The sequence below is a fragment of the Rhamphochromis sp. 'chilingali' genome (genome assembly GCF_963969265.1).
Source record: "Rhamphochromis sp. 'chilingali' genome assembly, chromosome: 2".
Classification (NCBI taxonomy): Eukaryota; Metazoa; Chordata; class Actinopteri; order Cichliformes; family Cichlidae; genus Rhamphochromis; species Rhamphochromis sp. 'chilingali'.
In genome coordinates this window covers 31,575,666-31,593,634 of record NC_137930.1, presented here as the reverse complement: position 1 = coordinate 31,593,634, position 17,969 = coordinate 31,575,666, and the positions used below count along the sequence as shown (strand labels likewise).

General features: G+C 38.5%; 1 protein-coding gene across 1 annotated transcript in view; it reads right to left on the bottom strand.

Annotated features, from left to right (window-relative positions):
- The window catches only part of cntfr (ciliary neurotrophic factor receptor), a 229,418-nt gene that overhangs the window by 20,814 nt on the left and 190,635 nt on the right, over nucleotides 1-17,969 (bottom strand). The window contains exons 5-7 of the mRNA XM_080865436.1: nucleotides 16,628-16,745; nucleotides 15,985-16,151; nucleotides 9,844-10,007 (exon numbers count right to left, since the gene is read on the bottom strand). Coding sequence (XP_080721562.1) covers nucleotides 9,844-10,007; nucleotides 15,985-16,151; nucleotides 16,628-16,745 — 449 coding nt within the window. The remainder of the gene's footprint in view (nucleotides 1-9,843; nucleotides 10,008-15,984; nucleotides 16,152-16,627; nucleotides 16,746-17,969) is intronic.

Sequence of the window (17,969 nt, the reverse complement as noted above, 5' to 3'; positions counted from 1 at the left end):
GAGGCAGAGAGACGAGCTGTGAACATTCCTTAGGGATTGCTTAAGAAACTACAAGGAAAGTAAGTGACCCTTTGCTTTTCCTCTTCTCTGCCCATCTCATTTATTTTGTTTCATGCCTCATTTTTCTTGTGTTCTCTTTAATTGTTTTGCCCCACATTGCTCTTGTCTTGTCTAGTACTTTGTTCAGTGTTGAAAAACTACAAACAATACTTTCCATGTAGAATCAATAGAGGTTACTCTCATCTTAACGTGCACAGGTACAAATTCATTGTGAAGTGGAAGTGGAAATAAAAAGAAACAGAGGAACTCCAAAGGACTGCAGTGATCATGGCGGGCTTTGTATAATAATACAGTTGTAATTGTAACTTGTATGATTGTGATAATCCATGCTAAGATATCATATTTTGTTGTACACATTATCTGCAAGGCCATTCATGATAAAGCTACAGGTTGAATGCTGACCTGGAAAGGACAATAAGACATGCTGACCAGTAAGGAGAAAGGAGAAATACCAGACAGAAAAACCAGGGGAAAAAATGAAGAGGCTGAGAAAAGAGGATGCAAAAGAGAGAAGAAAAAGCAGAAAGAAGGAGACATGGAGGGAATTGGCGTCGGTGGTCAGATCTAATCCAGTGAGCATGTCTCTTGTCCTGGAAAGGAAACCCAATTATATGGCACTTCCACTGGCCCGATGGCGCTCTGTGTGTATGTGTGTGTGTGTGCATTCAGAAGGTTGGTCTCATTAGGTTGACTGACAGCTCCCATTTTTCCGCCGCACTCTCCTCCCATTTGAGAACACATACACACGGACACGAACACTAGGTCCAGGGGTAATTTCTCAGACAGTATTTCTCTCTTTGAAGCCCCAATCACCATAGCAGCAATTACTGTAAAAGGAACCCCCCCACCAGCCAATCGAAAATCCCGGACTAGACCTTACACCCTTAAAAAGCGTGCAGTAATTTGAACAACACAGGAGGTGGAGTTGGCTCTGTATTAACACTGTTTTATGCTATCTGCCAGCGTGTTAAGGATGTGAAACATGAACATGTCATAAAACCTAAAATCAGAGTTCATCTTTCTCCTACTCCTCTACTGTAGAAACTCTTAAAAGCTCAAGTCACATTTCCAGAATGTCTTTATCAGCTCATAATCCTGCCTTTCTGAATGCTGATCAAATGAAAGCTTGCCCTTTTTTAAAGATGCACACATCCTTATGTAGATGCTGTGACATGTCACACCTTATACACACATTAAGACAGTAAATGGAAAATCATGGTCTTATATTGGAAAAAGGGGTTATTGTCCACGTATTATGAACAGCATTTACATAGCACTTCTGCAGTAAGTGTTATATTTCTCCACTCATACAGAGAATTCATGGTAAGTTTCCCTGCTTAGGCCATTTTAGTATGCTGGTGAGCAAAACCAAGCATTGGACCCTCAACCTTGAATTAGCTGACATGCTTTACCGTTTTACACAGACTTGTCATTGGATGAACTGAATGAGCTCAGAAGAGGAGTTATTTAGATGTGAGATTTGCGCCAAACAATTATTTTTAAAGCTTCGAATGTTTTGCTTTGACATGTGCGGAACGGGAAGTCAGACATCCATTAAATAATGTTTTGATTTCTCAAATAATCAAAACCATGAGACAAATGACAAATAGCATTAATTATATTAGGATGCAGTGTTTCACAATGTGAATTCTAAAAGGGGGGAAAGAACCAAGGACTGATTAAAATGATTAATTATAAGATAACAAAGTATTAATGCTGAGCTTTGTTCAACTGCTGCTCAACAATGGCTACTTTCTTATTAGAACCACATGGTGTGATGTTATTTTGAAACATACTATCATATAAAAATCACAGCTGATAAAGCATTACCTGCATTGTTAAGGCACTCCTCAATGGCTGCAGTCTCCCTTAGCAAGACAGTAAACCTTACCATACTTCAAAAAAACTGCTTAGGAGAAACATGTCAATGAGCCAAGGCTACCCGATCTTCAGGCGCTCTGTGCTCTGAGTTGCCCCACCTTGTAAAACAAACCTCACAGTCTTCAGTTTTTCTATACTCAGTCTAATCTGGGAAGCATGACTGAGAACTTGAGAGAACTGAGAGCAGCAGGTATATATATTTTTTTCCAAATCCTTAACACGGCTTTGTTGACTTCATTTGGTGTCTGTCATGTTCATTTAATTAGAACTATATTGACCATGAGAAGCAAGACCCCCCCATCATGCTAAGTCAGAGCAGATAGATATGTGTGTGACAGGCCAGACTGACACAGTGATATAGAAATCAATAGAAGCAGAGAGAGGGCAGTGGCCCCATTCATCTTCATTTCACCCTTACACAGTAAGACATCTAAAGGACTACAAATAGAAAATGCTGAAATATTGCAACTGCAATCTTGGAAAGAGACACAAGATAAGACCTCTCTCTTGGATGACTCATATGCCCTCTTTTAACTTGTTAACCCCCCCCCCCCCCCCTCCCCCCTTTAGAGAATCTTTAGGCTTCTCTTGTGGGGAATATATGTAACTGTCATATTCAATTATTAAATAATAAAAAAAAAGTTCATATTAATAAAATGCTAAGAGTTTGCACAGTGTAAGACCATGCCACTCTCTCTGTCTCCCTGTGCAAAATGTTTTTGAGTATATGTAAAGGTTTTGATCCAGCTGTAATGTATTTTGACAGCACAGCCTAATGATGGTGACTTTTATATGTGATGGCACTGAACGTGCAGTTTGTGTGTCTATGTGCTTGAGTGTTAGGATGATGGGGTTTGATAAATGATCTGTCTGTGGCAGTGTCCTTTAGATGGGATGTTTTTCCCAAACAAGGTCTACACATTTATCATGTGCACCTATAGATACAAATAGATGGCTTGAGGGACGGATGGTTAGACAGGTGGCTTAATGCATGGGTGGAAGGGTGCATATGTCGATGAACGAGCGGGTGAAAGGGGGAAAAAAAGAGATTGTGGAAGCTGGAAATAGAAACTAATGGTAGAGTGGGAGGGAAAGGTGAAAAGTAAACACAAAGGTGGAAATTTGGACATAAAAAGAGAAACGGTGGAAATAAAGAGAAGATGGAGAAAGTTCAGAAGCACTTTTTCGCTTTCATGATGTGCACATCAGTAAGTTCTTATTCAGTGCCAATCTCTGCTTTTTCTTTGCCATGATAATGTTATTCATGAAAATACAATACTCTAGTTACGCACCATATGCATAAAAAATTTACAGAAAAATCAAATACGCTCACTATGAGCAGTGCATGTGAATTGTGACTTCATGTTTCCATCACTTCCAAAGAGATTACATTAAATCCTTTAGAGCATATCCTTAACCGTACTACTTCTTGCCTAGCACTACCCAAACCTTAAATCAAGACTCCAACCTTAAAATTACCAAGGACTTGCTTTTTGACCCCTCCCGAAATACCGTATGACTGTGTAAACAGATTTATGTTCCAAAATCAAAACTAAAACGTACGCACACACAAATACAACTCGTGCCTCACCATTGATCCATCTAAGTGCTTGCTAGATGAGAGAGACTTTTGGCAAACATACACACACATTGGATGAACAGATGGAGAGAGGTGGAAAAGGACTGATGGCAAGACGGGAACAATACGGTACGTAAGCTGGAAAAAAAATTAGGAGGAGCGAGGAGAAGAAAGGAGGGATAAAAACTGAAAGGAAAAAGACAGAAGCTTGACCAAATGTGAGGTGGGAGAAGAATGAATGGCGGAGAGAGGATGCAGCACACATGTGGAATAAATAAATGAATGAAAGGCTAATCTGTTTTGCTCAAGCAGATGAAGATTAAAGAAGGAAAAAAAATAGGTCTGCCTCTTTTCTTTCTGCTTCGACTGCTGCATTTATTCCATCAGTTTCTCTGAATTTATGTATTTAACATGGTGGTTATTCATCTTTTGTCCAGTTCTTGTTTTTCACTATGTCTGGTGTATGAATGCTGTATGTATTTGTAGGTGGACATGGTGTTTGCAGAAATGCAAAAGGTTATTTCAGCATATTGCCAATACTAACCACCTTAGTCTATCAATATAAGCAATAATTTATGTGTTTGCTGCTTTTGCATATACACACATGCATGTTCTAGAGATTTCTTGACATTTGTATGCATGGTAGGCTTAGTAATTATGAAGCAAAAGAATGTATGTGTGCAGTGATATTTGTGAGTATTGATTTATATGCATACCAGCATTTAATTGCATATCTGCGTATCTGTCTCTGTGTGTGTTTCCGAGTCTGCATGAAAATATCTGTGTTTTCACTTGCCTGGAGTTCAGCATCATCCCCAAAGGGCAATTACAGCACAGCAGATGCAGTTTCATACCATGAACTGAATATTGAGCAATCTGAAATTGTTCTTATCACAGTTACTGGTCCATTGCTTTAATTGCTGTGAGTGTATGAGCTCACCTCTGTCTGAAGGGAGCGTGAGGAAACAATGCACACAAGGCCATGGGAAACAAAACAATTCACCGACCATTTAGAGATATACAGATGCATTTTCATGTGTTGTTTCTGTTCTCATTTTGATAATTCGCTCTTGATAAAGTGTACTGACGTAATGTGAAGCGAAACGGTGGCTGCGGTCATTCTCTGAATTTAAGGTGTTTTTAGTTGACACTAAATGAAAGAAATTCAATTTTATGAACAGGGGAAGAGGAAGTTTCATGGATTAAATCCTCCTTTTTTTTAACACTCACTTGCTTAATTTGTAATAATTGAAACCTGTTGATGACAAAGAGTCAGTAAAGGGTTGGGAGCAAGTATGTGCATTCCTTGTTGTGAAATGACCACTGATGAATCTAGGGATATAACACAGTGGTGTGATAATGATGTGTATGAAGTGTGGCTATCTGCCAACAACTAAGATGCCAGCTCACGCACATCATCCTACATTGTTTTACAGCGAGTTACTGATCAATAATTAATATGTTTTTGGGTTTTTTTTGCTTTTACTGAACTACAAGGGAATCACATATCGGTGACTTACTTGTTCCTAGGGGCAATATGTGTGTGTTACAAATCACATTACTCTATGCTGTGAAAAACTAAGTACATCTCATGGTTAGGTAGCTCATAGAATTTATATATATACACACACATATAAACACATTTATTTATATACAGCTCTGTTAAGGTCCTGCTACAGCACTTCAGCCAGGTTGAGGTCTGACTGGTATGAAGTGTTTGTACTAATATGTTGTGTTTGGTTTTAACCAAGCATGGCACCATGCTTTGTGGCCAAACAGCTCCACTTTGTCTTAATTTCTTCATACTTTTTCAGTGTTTTGCAACTTTTTAGCGTTTTTTTCTTCTATTTGCACATGCTAACTGAGGCCTGTGGACTTGAGTGGAGATGTAGCTGTTGGACTGCACAGTCTGACTTTAGGATGTAGCAATCCTTCAAACTCGTGCTCGTGAAAGAGGGGGTCACTGATGATTGAGGGCATTTAATTAGCAGCACTTGGATGCTGCTTGCCCTACTAATTCCTATGGAAGCAGTTAGGCTGTATTTAGGGTTTCACAGGACTACAAAAACGTTCTTTTTTAAATGACTGTGCACTGTTTCAAATGTGTAATAGCTGCTTCATGATCTGAAAAAAGCTCAGTACCAAGACTCCTAAACTAGTTGTAATTTTACACAAATCAGTTGTTTGGCAGGCACAGAAAAATAAACATTTAAAAAGCGTTCCCATTTCGAAATCCAGCAAAGCAGTAAATTATTCCATGCCATGAAGTTCAGCTATCTAAGAGAAATAACATTTAGGTGGTGGGGGGGCTTCACTGTTAATGCTGCACTTTACTTTGCACTACATCCATTTACAAACCACCACTAGCTCAATAAGAGCACCATTCTGTTGGTTTTTAGTGTTTTTGTAGCTGTTTTTATGTCTGGCACACCTACTTAAAGGTTAAAAAAATATATGTACAATTCAATTCCCCAATGGGCTTGTTTCTGCTAAGTCTAAAGCTTTTCCCCCTCCCTTTTTCTCCATTCACTCCACTAGTTTAAGGCTTAAAATGTTTCAGATATATTTTCTCATCCCCCCCCCCAATGAACCATTCATCTACCTCCCTTAAACTTCAAACACCAGGTAACCAATAGCCTATAAAACTTCACTTTCAAAGCAGCCTCTTGTGCTCCCTTTTTCTTTACGTCTCTCCAACTTTCATCCATTTATCTGTCACACTGCTCTCCATACAGCAATTTCTCTTTTTCTCTCCATACCTCTCTCCCTAACCATCCATTCTTCTGTCACTTTTCATAATCAACTAATATGGTTTCAGTCTTATGCGCTCAATTTCACCTTACATCTTTTCAAATGTGGACTTTGTATTATATTTCTGTCCCCCTTGTCTTGGACTCGAGTTCAAATGCATCTGTGTATCTGTGCATGTCTATCTCATTTATGTGTCTCGTTTTACTGTATCTATGAGCATCTGCTGTCCATTAACGCCCAATCTCCTTCTCTAACGCACTCCATTCATCTCTACTTCAAAACTTTTCCTCATTTGCCTCCACCCATCTGACTTTCCATCACTCTACCTATCTGTCCCAGTCATCCCCTCATTCTTCAGCACGATGGATGGTTTCTTCTGAGGATCAGTCTGATCACATGACCGCTTTCATTTCTGACTGAAAACACATTTCAAAATATAACATGTGAAAGCCATTCGCACCCAGCTCTGCTGTCCGACCACATTAAAGGAGAATTCCTAAGCAACACTAAGCACTTCAAGTTGTATTAAACCTCTGATACTAAAATCAATCAAGTATATATGGGGGGCAGTAAATAGTGCGTTTTATTTTGGCAGCCTCATTAAACTTCAATTACTGATTTATGTCACAGCTTGATAGTTCTAAATCCAAATATCTGCTGCTACAGTGCACTACCATAGATAGTCATTAAACCCATCCTCAACAAGGGCAGTAGCAAGCCAAAAGCTGGGTTTTCTAAAATAAACTTTTTTTTTTTTTATAGTAGTACAGTTCTTGATTCAGTGTATTTTAAATTTCTGCAACGATGTGGTCTAATAATGTGGTCTAACACATGAAAGATCCCTGGTTCAAGTTTGGAAAGAGACACAAGAGACACAAATCCCTGGGAGGGCTGTGCCAAGTCATCCATCTGCTGTGGCGACCCCTTGCGCATAAGGGAGCGGCAGGAGAAGTAGTAGGTTCACTTGTATAGTGGCATTCAAAATTATCTGAAAGAAGCTTTGTCTGCCCTATTTACTATTCTTCAAACAAGACTGTGTGGAAGTAATCAAGAAGCCAAAATATTTGCAACTGAAGCTGCAATTTTGGTTGCTGTGTCATTCGTTCTTCAATCAACCTACTCTGGGTGTGTTTTTACTCAAACCAGTGTCAATAAGCTCAATACCAGCGTATTACAATTGCAAAAAAGTGTAAATGTAGAAGGTTATGTCGAGGTTTAGACAAATGTATTACATTTATAACATCTCTAATAATAAATGGTACTCTAACATGACAAGGCTGTCTGCTAGTTGCCACTCAACCTTTTCAATGAAGTGGCATAATCGTAAAAGTTAGTGGAGAAATTAGGCAACTCATACAAATACAAATTCAGCACACACTTTCTGTGTGATTGAGAACAGTGCCAACACGGTTAACCGACTGTTAACAAAGGGAGCCAGAAGCACAACTATAAAGTGCTCACAAGTCCAGAGGTGATGGTGTCGGAATTTCCCCTTCAGAAAACCACACTAACGGCTGCAAAAATAAAAACCGTGACCACAATAACATTCATCAAAGAATGCCGCAAAAACGGAAAACCTTGGAGTTTTCAGCTGTCATCGACTCTATTTATGCAATTTCCAAATTATGTCTCCTTACCAAATCCAAATATTGACTTAAGGTTTCCCAACTTTCAGGTCACGCGTCGGTTCACATATTGATTGATTAGCAGCAAGGGGGAGAAGAAAAACTTTGAGTGTGTGTGTCAGATTTAATCATCAGCTGGAACCACAAAGATCTGAGGCTTTATTATAACTACAGAGAGGCAGGAAGTGACTGAATGTCAATGTGTTTATAAAATAGCACTTTGCCATTCATATGTGTGACTGTGTCACGGAAGATTTGTAGAAAGATGTAACACAAAGAGATTATATATCATTTCTGATATCGCTTCTTTGTGTTTGTAAGGATGTGAGAGATGTGGTAATAACTAAGTGAACTTGGTTCTGCTGGCTGTTCCCATTCTGTTCTTTAAAACCAAATACCTATTATGTTACCTAAAACCTAAAAGCAATTTGGCAGTCAATTATACAAAACTGAACAAATCCCCACACTTGAGAAGCAGGGACTTGGCAATTCTTGTACTTCATGACTCATTCGAAACATTAAACCATTTGCTCTAATTGCTCTAATTAATTTTCAGCTGAGCAATTATTTAGACTTTCAGTTCATTGCTGTGAAGGGTCTTAAAGCCAGCTTATCAGGAGGAGGGTTTAATAAAGGATGCCTGGATTTTTTGTTGATGTCTTCGGTTCAGCTTTGCAGTTGTTTTCCCCTTTCTTGTAAAGCTCATGATGGCTTGCTTGGAGGGTGAATAGACCTAAATCACTATCACGAAATAACTCGACACCAAAATGCTTTAAGGTTTGCTGTACAGAACTACAACCTTGCCAAAACTCTTCTTATTTGAAGTGTAGAATAAGTAAGAAACAAAGAAGTACCATCAGACGAACTTTTCTGCAGTTCAAACCAAAGAAAGCTGAGAGGAAAAGTAGTAAAACAAAGAAACTGGGGGTGAGGGTGGTGGAGTGAAATACAAAGACAGTGACACAAGAAGGTGTTGAAGGACAGACAAGATGAATGAAGTAAGAGAAAAAAAGGTATTGGTTTATAATTTGTGTGTGTTAGTGTGTCCATGTGATTCCAAGCCAGGCTCTGTAACTCAAGCTCTTGGAACAACACCTTAGCAAACCATTGACATGTTAATAACCCTGTAATATTAGACCTTGGTAGACAGAGCTTTTATCCCAGGAATCCTATAGTGGACACATATGCTTTTACTGTATGAAGCCCTCAGGGAATTGAACCCACAAAAAAAATACTCAGATTAAGTAACATACACCAAAGCAGCCGAGCAATTGTGTCTGTCTGACCAGGGATCAAACTCCAATTTTTCGTAATATTCAGTAATTGTTCTCAGAGGCATCTCTTGACAGGGATTTTTTAAAAAAACAAACAATTTCTATGTTCAATTTACCTTGGGAAATACTATTGATCAAATGTAGAAGAAAAAAAGAGGCTTATCCCCGTGTTTCAATAAAAGTGCCAGATAAGTAAGCATTTCTTGGAAAAATAAGATTATAACGTGAAACGATACTTCCTAGCGCTTTAAGAAAAAAAGCAGTATGCCGTTTCCATTTAAAAGATTATTTTTTGTGATAACTTCAAACTCTGGCTGCGCTATCTGAGACCCTTTTTCTTTAGAGCACCAATAATTAATAATTAACTTCTATCCTAGTGTTGACTTGCAGACACTAAGAAAACAGTGTTTGAGCAAACTGTTCTGACCATTTATAACCTCTTTCTTGTTTTTGGCTTGTGCCAGATATTCCACTTGTAAGTTAAAATTTTCCTGAAAAAGAAAAGAAAAACAAAACTTTTCTACTTTGCACTAACTAATAAAGCTAATTTTCTCTGCTCCACTGGATAAAACCTTTTTCATAATGGCATAGCAACACGTCACATCGTATTTCTCATCGCACCATGTTTTGGGGGAGGGGGGCCTTTGTGAGCACTAGTGTAAAAGGTACTCACATGCTGCCACTGCTCTCGGATGAGCGGCCGGTATCGAAGGAAGTACTTTAAAGGGAAGTTATCTATGTCAGGCCACGTGGCGGGGCTGTGCCAGGATACCTCCAGTCTCCGAGGGTTGAAGCGGATCGGGGTCGCTGTCACACGTTCCGGGGGGTCTGGCTTTACTGTAAAGTGGGTATAAACAGTTAGTTAAAGGGGAATATTAAGGTCACTCAGACAGTTGCATAATGTTTTATATAGCACTAAATTGTGTCATAAAGGTGGAGTTAAGGCATTAACTTGTTACTTTAATGATACTTATTTATATCATTGCACACTTTTTTGTTCTTTTTTACTTTAGAAGAATAACAACAATTTTCATAGTTTCAAGTCTAGCAGTGGTCAGCAGCAATTGGCTGCACTCTCAAGGTTAATTGGTGAAATGTCAATTTAGAGAACAACAAATATGAACTTTCACCAAAGACCTGCAACACTATTTGTCCAGCAAATATCTGCACAAATAAAAACTTGCAATGAAAAGTGAGAGCTTTGAAACATGCAGGAAGGGGAAAAGACAGGCAGGGGTGGTGTAACAGAAGCACCTGTTGAATTGAAGACAGAATACATTCACTATTTAGGATCTTCCAGCCTCTGAAACATGATTTAGAATTTTTATTATTTTTTTATTATATCTTGCAAGTCTTGACATGATAGAAGGGATCTATTTAATATTGCTACTACCATTATTATTAGTACATGCTTAAGGTCGCAATGTATTCTAATGCAAGAAAGACTTTAAATAAGGCTGAACTGAAATAAAAAGCTTTAGCTGAAAAAAGTGTCTGAGGTATCTGTGGCAAGACAGAAGATGAGAAGCCATCACTCCCCAATGAAAAGGCATGTGTGTCTGAATACCTGTCCACTGAGGAAAACACCAAGACAGAGAGATTGAGAGAATTCAATTGAAAGCTTTTCAGATGATATTGAATGACCCAGTCTTTGTTAGATCACTCCCACAAGGGAACACACCGGCCTGCCACTTAAGCTACATGAAACCCTTTCCCATCTAGATGCAAACATAGCATTACACAAGCAAATGGAAAACCACAGTAATAATCTCAATGTCTGATAACATACTGATGGCAGCAGTGGATGAAAGCAATGTGGATAAAAAGGTAATGCATACTTATGAAGACTCATAAACAGGCAGCACATAATTAATGATTGAAAATACGAAAGATGGCTGTTGGCACATACAAACAAGACTGCTTTCTCACTCGAGAAAGAGATGTTAACAATCTCTTTTTGACTTTCAAGTAAATTTTAAAAATCCCGAAAAAACTAGGGAAGCACACAAAGAAAAGAAAAAGAAAATTGCATGCTGGCAGAGCAAGAGCAATGTAAAGCCAGCAGAGACCAGAGAGAATAAATTTTCTTTGTTCAACAGCACCTAACAGAGGAAAAACATGTGCAAGCACAGAACAAAACAGCGAGAAATATGTCTGGGTGGGGCGTCCCTTAGGTTTTTAAAGTATCCATCTGACCTGAAACATATACTAGTAGCTTTGTGTTGCATGAGTAATGAACACATCCTTCACTTGATGACCTCTGCGATAGCAGCTGGGGCGTGACAAAGGAGTGCTTTTTTTATATGAGAGATAAAAGAAAGAGAGGATTTACACTTAAAAGAAGGGTGTGAAATTTACCGAGACAAGAAGTGTTTGGACATTACTGACCGATGCAAATGCAGATTTAAATTTGTGCAATGCAAATACCAGGAAAAAAATATTGTCAGCTATATGCCCAGAATTAGTTTGAAGATAAAATCAACCATGTGATTTAACAAGCTATAGAAACATAAACAAAAAGAAAGACAAAAAATGTGATCACAGGGTTTCAATTTTTTTGACATCCCGTTGTTCGATATGTTCTTGCCTGGCCTAAAAACGCCTGTCATTCCAGCTTTAGCTTTGTTCTTTCATTTGTGTCCACATTACTGGCCCTCTATCCTCAGTCTCATATTGCACAGTAACTGCAGTCCCTTATTTTCCCCTTTGTCGATGTACTGTAACATAAAAATCTAATCTTTCACAGACGAGAGACAAACTAATTTTTTTCTTTTAAAAATGGTGGAAAATGTATCTGATATATAGCTTCAACATGTGGTCTCTTTAAACATAAAAAGGGTAAATTCTGCAAAAGAGTGCTGTGCATTTATTTATACATGCATGTATTTTTCGTTTTCTCTGAAATGCTCTGATTTACTGTTTCTAACACGACTGCCATGTGTCTATTCCCTCTACCTAATGGTGTAGCCTGTTTTTTTTCTTCAAATAAATAGGCTTTTCAGAAAGAACAAAATCTGGACATCAATTCACTGATGTGCTGGATGACATCGTCTAGCAGTGCACTTGCACAAATGGGAAAATTGATCTGCAGTGTTATCTTGCACATTGATCATTGAATCTTGTCTAAGGTGTAATGACAGTTGAGAGTTTTTGTAATGAAGTCCCAAATCAAAATCTCGTTTCTGAAAGTAGCCTGTTTTTGAATTTGTGAATGGACAGATTGCACGCGCGAAAGAGAGTCAAAAGCCAAAGCACAAGCAATTCTGTTGGCTAAATTTAAGGACTAATCTTTGCACGACTGTGGTTTTAATTTGTTTAAGTTACACAAAGTTTGAAGTTTCATTTTGTGTTATTTTTTTAAGTTATACAATGCGAGATCTTATTACTAAAGCTGGTATCTTTTTTTTTTCTTCCAAGAGGAATTTTACAAAATTCTAAAATTCTTCTTCGCAGCTTTGAGGTAAAGAATAATTTTGAACATGGCATGGTTGTTGGTACCAGATGGTCCAGTATTTCTGAAACTGCTGATCTACTGGGATTTTCCCACACAACCATCTGTAGGGTTTACAGACAATGGTCCAAAAAACAGAAAATAGCCAGTGTCCAACAGTTCTCTGGGCAAAAATGTCTTGTTGATGTCTGAGGAAAACAGCCAGACTAGTTCGAAGGAAACAGTAAATGAAATAACCACTTGTTACAACCAAGGAAACAGAAGGGTTTCTCTGAACGTACAATGTGTCAGACCCTGAAGGGGATGCCACTCCTGTCAGCTAAGAACAGGAAACTGAGTCTACAAAACTGGAAAACAGAAGATTGGGAAAAAAAGTAAAAATCCCGGTCTGATGAGACTCGATCTCTGTTGCTGAATCCTGACGGTAGGCTCATAATTTGGTATAAACATGAAAACAGGTATCCATGCTGCCTCCAGGTGTAATAGTGTGAGGATTACTTTGCTGAGTATTTTTGATAACCATCCTTTCATGACTGCATCTCAAACTGATTTATTGAACTTTAAAATAAGTCACTAGAGCTCAGGCCGAAAGAGCACCTTCAGCATTTGGTGAAACAGCAGAGACACATTAAAAATATACTTTGACTGGTTACTTCTGGCTGACTATTGTAGCCCCCACAGACTATCCCAAGTTAATACACCCGAATGAAGACCTCTCTTCTAAGAAACAATTCAAAGCATGACACAAGTAACAAATAATTTCAATGATTTCAGTTACTGCAGCTACTCTGACCTGGTGGAATTAGGTTACAACATATTGTCTTTCATCTCATTGGATGAGTAATGTAGTAAAGCTGAATGACAGCGGGTGCTCAGGTGGGCTGCTGTCAGAACTGCCAGCAAAAAAAAGCTCTTTGTTGTAAGTGAAAATACTTTAACTGTAGAAGCCTTTAAAGCTCGGCAAGATCAGTTAGCGTTTGATCATCTTGGCACTAGAAAGCTTTAAGTTATCATTTGATGAGTGTGGAGCTTCCTTGAGGGTTCTCTTTGTAACTTCACCCACAGCACGCACATGTAGGGACACACACGCAAGCACACACATCTCATCTCATCTAATTCCGCCCCAGCTTTGGTCGGATGAACAAGGACAGTTGAGAACCGTCTTACTCCCGCTCAGAATTCAGAAGTGAACCAGGAAGCATGAAATTGTTTTATTTATTTACGATCTGCCTCGTTGTCCCTGAAAATGAATGTGACTTACATCATAGAATGGCATAAGAAAGACTTTTAACAATGCAGGAACGAAGAACAGATGAGGTGAGGAGAGACAGGAGGGCTAAGTTTCAAAACATACTTTGTTAGAAGTTTTGGCCTTTCAACTAGCAACTTTGCAAACTTTGCAACTTTGCAAAGGTTTGGGCTTGTTTTCTAGAGTCAGTGACAGAAAGTTTCTGTAGCCACCGCTTCTCTTTGGGATCAATGACAGCTGTATCAGTTATCCAGGAGGAAAAGCGAGTGATTGCGTGTAGATCTACAGTTCAAAAGAAGCAAACTTTACTTTATTCAGACCAGAGTATGTAACACCTAGCTATATGTAGCTGTAAGCAACTAAGTATGTTTTAAGGCTTAAAAAAAATAAAACAACCAGAAGCATGGACGAAAAATGCAGAAAAAAAGTGAAATAAAATGATTGTTTGATAATAGCAAAAGAGAGGGAGCGATAACAGGAAGGAAGGAATTAAAACAGGAGGAAATAAAGGTGGGAAAGAAATGCAAAGTTACACTTTTCAGGAAATGAAGAGAAGGAAGAATTAAATGGTATTTTGCAGTGGGGTATTTTGCTATTACCGATAGTTGAGGGATATTTCCTCAGCCAAAGCACTAATCCGGCTACCATTAGCATTTTCATGAGTCCTGTGTCCGGGGCTTGGCAGAGCATGTCACTGCCTCATTTGGTTACTTATGTGTACACACACACAACCACACACACACACACACACACACACACACACACACACACACACACACACACACACACACACACACACACACACACACACACACACAGACTTTCTTTCTTTCCTCTCTCTCTCTGTCTCTCATTTTCAATACCTAACCCTCTCAACCGACACTCCGCACAATCGCTCACAGCCCCATTGGTGTCTGTGTGTGTTTATGCACCATGCACACCCATATCACCCTAAGCAATGCAATAGAGCTGAGGACTGCTGGCAGCAGTTCCCTTATCTATCAAAGTACTCCTCATTCCTTCTTTAAAATGAATTTCTCCTCTTCACTGCTTTCCAGTCAGAGTTGCTTGTGAATTTCAAGAGTACTGCTGTTATTATGTGGCCTTTGGTAGAGTAACTGATGAAAAACTTCACAATTCAAAGTTAATTTTGAAATTACTCGCCACATAATGAATTAATTAATTGAAAGTAAAAAAAAAAATCAACCTTGAAGCACATTTATGGCTTCTTTTGTTTTTATTTTTTTTTAGATCAGAAATGTGCTGATATGGCAGCTGGTGTTTTGGCTGAGGGAAAGTGAGAAACCAGACCATTGATTTGTGACCATCACATCCTGTCCAAACCTCAATTAAATACTGTTTGCTGCAGAAAAGGTTCAGAGGTCGATTGTTTATTATCTGCTGCTTTTGGTAATGGCACGGATGCACAGTCAGTGGGTTTCTCGCTAATGGACTATGCTGTGGGTTAAAAAAACAAACAAAAAAACCCCAAACAAAACTGTACACTTCTGCTATCAGCTGGGTGACATTTATTTGGCCATTGCATTTTCAATTTTCTATGTCTTCCTGGCACCAAGCATTGCTGTGTGTGCAACAAATCTCCAAAGGGAACCAGAAATGAATGAAATCAGTCATCTGTGAGCAAACAAATGCATTAACATTGCTCGGCGGTTGGCACACACAAAGAGATGCCTTGACACTCGGCATTTTAGTTTTTTCCTTTGCCAAATACCCGTCAATCTTTGTGGGAAAAACATTTTACATTTGTCCCTGAACTATGTGCGGATAACGATTTTAATGAAAAAGTGGTAATTTGTTGCGAGCGGAACGGTTTAGGAGCAAATACTTGTAAGATTTTCAAAATGTCAGTGTGGGTTTCATTTAAACTCTTTGAATTCAGGGCTTAATGGAACCCTCTAATTGTGAGCAAAACTTAATAAGAAAGCACAACTGTTTCCTTTCTGTGTAGCTGCAGCAAAAAGCCTGTAATTCATTTCGAGTCACATTTGGTCAACACACGCAACTTCATGAGTGCTTTAAGATGCAACGGAGTGAAGGAACAGGAAAAGAGAATGTAACAGAAACCACAAAGCATAACACAGAGCATGTTTTACCTATAGTGGACTCTTCAAAAGTTTTAGTGGCAGAAGCTTTCCCCAAAGCATTGATGGCTGTTACATTAACTTTGTAGGGGAAGCTGGAGAAAACCTCTGGGAAGCGTACATGGCAGCGGTTCTTGTGGAACAAATCTTTCTTCACCTCGAGTGAACGCTGGTTATGTCTGAAGAGAAAAAGGTGAGAGAACAGGGAAAAAAGGAACAGCTGTTGCAGGTTTTCTGCTTAAAGGCAAAAACTGTTGTAGACTAAAGACTGAATGATACAGATACTTAACACAAACACTGAACACTAAAGACATGGGCTTGCTATTAATTAATCTTTAGCTATGGCCCATTCCTCATCTTTATTCAAAGAGAATAATATTAGTGTTACACCTTCAATGAAAGCACCTGCCATGGTGTTGGCTGTGGGACTCTGGGAGTCTCAAAGAGAACTTGACAGAGACCCACTTCTAAAATGCTAAAACTCGTCTAGGCAACCGAGACTTGTTTGTTTGCCATGTTGGACTAAGATATGAACCAAAATGATTGTATCACTCTTACTGTTTTATTATTATAATGGCAAAAATAACAGGAAATAATCTTCAGAAATCCACAGGTTTCATCCTGAAACATCTGTATATGCATAAAATGCACTTACTGTACTTCCACATCAAATGTAGTGTTGATGTACGTTGAATGCTGCTGGTGCCAGCTGCAGTAAAAACCTTGAGGGTAGGTGTTGGACCTACAAGTGATAGTAGGCTCCAGAGGGGGAACTATAGAGAGAATAATGAGAAGAAAAGGGAGGGGAAGATGGTTAATGAATATCTACATGTATACAACTGAGGCAGACATGAAAAGAAGCATACCAAGAGGAGGGATCACAATCAGATGAATGCACATTGCAATATTCAAAGGCAAGGCAACAGTGCCTTACACATTACCTCACTGCATAATTCAGTTTCCATCAAATGTTCAATTGAAAAGGCTGCTACTCAGTTAAAATTAAGACATGGTTCTGCCAAGTTTTTTGAAAACGTAATTAATTTTGTTGTTGTTGCGTACTATATTTAAATATTTAATAAGACTAATTAAAATTTAATGAAAGTTTAATTAAAATCATGGAAATTTTAGAGTATGACTTTTCTATAAAGTTAATCTCAGGCAAAATTAAAAGTGATGTTTTCATTTCTTCTCTATATCAGTGCTGTTTGCCGTTGTGGCTGAGAGAATCAAAAAAAGAAATTAAAATAAAGAAAAGAAGGAAATAAATAATTTGTGGTGATTTGTTTTCTTATTTGTCTGAATTCTGTTTATAGAGTAAAGGAAATGATGAAAAAACAAAGGAGAAAGGGTTGCAGTGTTTGGGGGATTGGCGTTGGGGTGCCGGTGTTTATGCTGTGGAGACACAGAGGATATTGAAGTGGTAGAGCACAAGAAGAATAAAAAAGTTTGGCAAGAAAACGTGATGTTACACCAGCTCTAACCTCCTCTGAGATTAGGGTTCTTTTTCACGGTTAGCCAACCATGTACTCGTCTGCCACTCCCTCTCTCTCCACACAACTTTTCAACATTTTACCTTTGTTATAGCGAATATAGCGCATGGACACAGCTCCACTGCTAAAACCAATCTTGGTGAGTTTCATTATTTCCCCCCTTGTGAAGTTCTTTTGTGTCTTTTCCTTTCACCTAATCATCCTCCTTTTGCTTTCAGTTAGCTGATGTTGATCTAAATTATGGCTTATAATTACACACTAGAAGGTACTCATCAATTATTCAGATTACTGTGGGGTGTGTGTGTTTGTGTGTGTGTATCTAGCTATATATCTAGGGCTGAGGACATGCTCCAGACAACTGCACTTTACAACACTTAATACAATACTGCTTCTTAAATTGTTTGCTTATTGCATATCCTATTGTACACTCTATTTCCCTTTTTTGTTTTTTATTTATTGTGTGTTTGTCTGTGTTTTTAAACTCTCTGTTCTACTCTGAGTGCT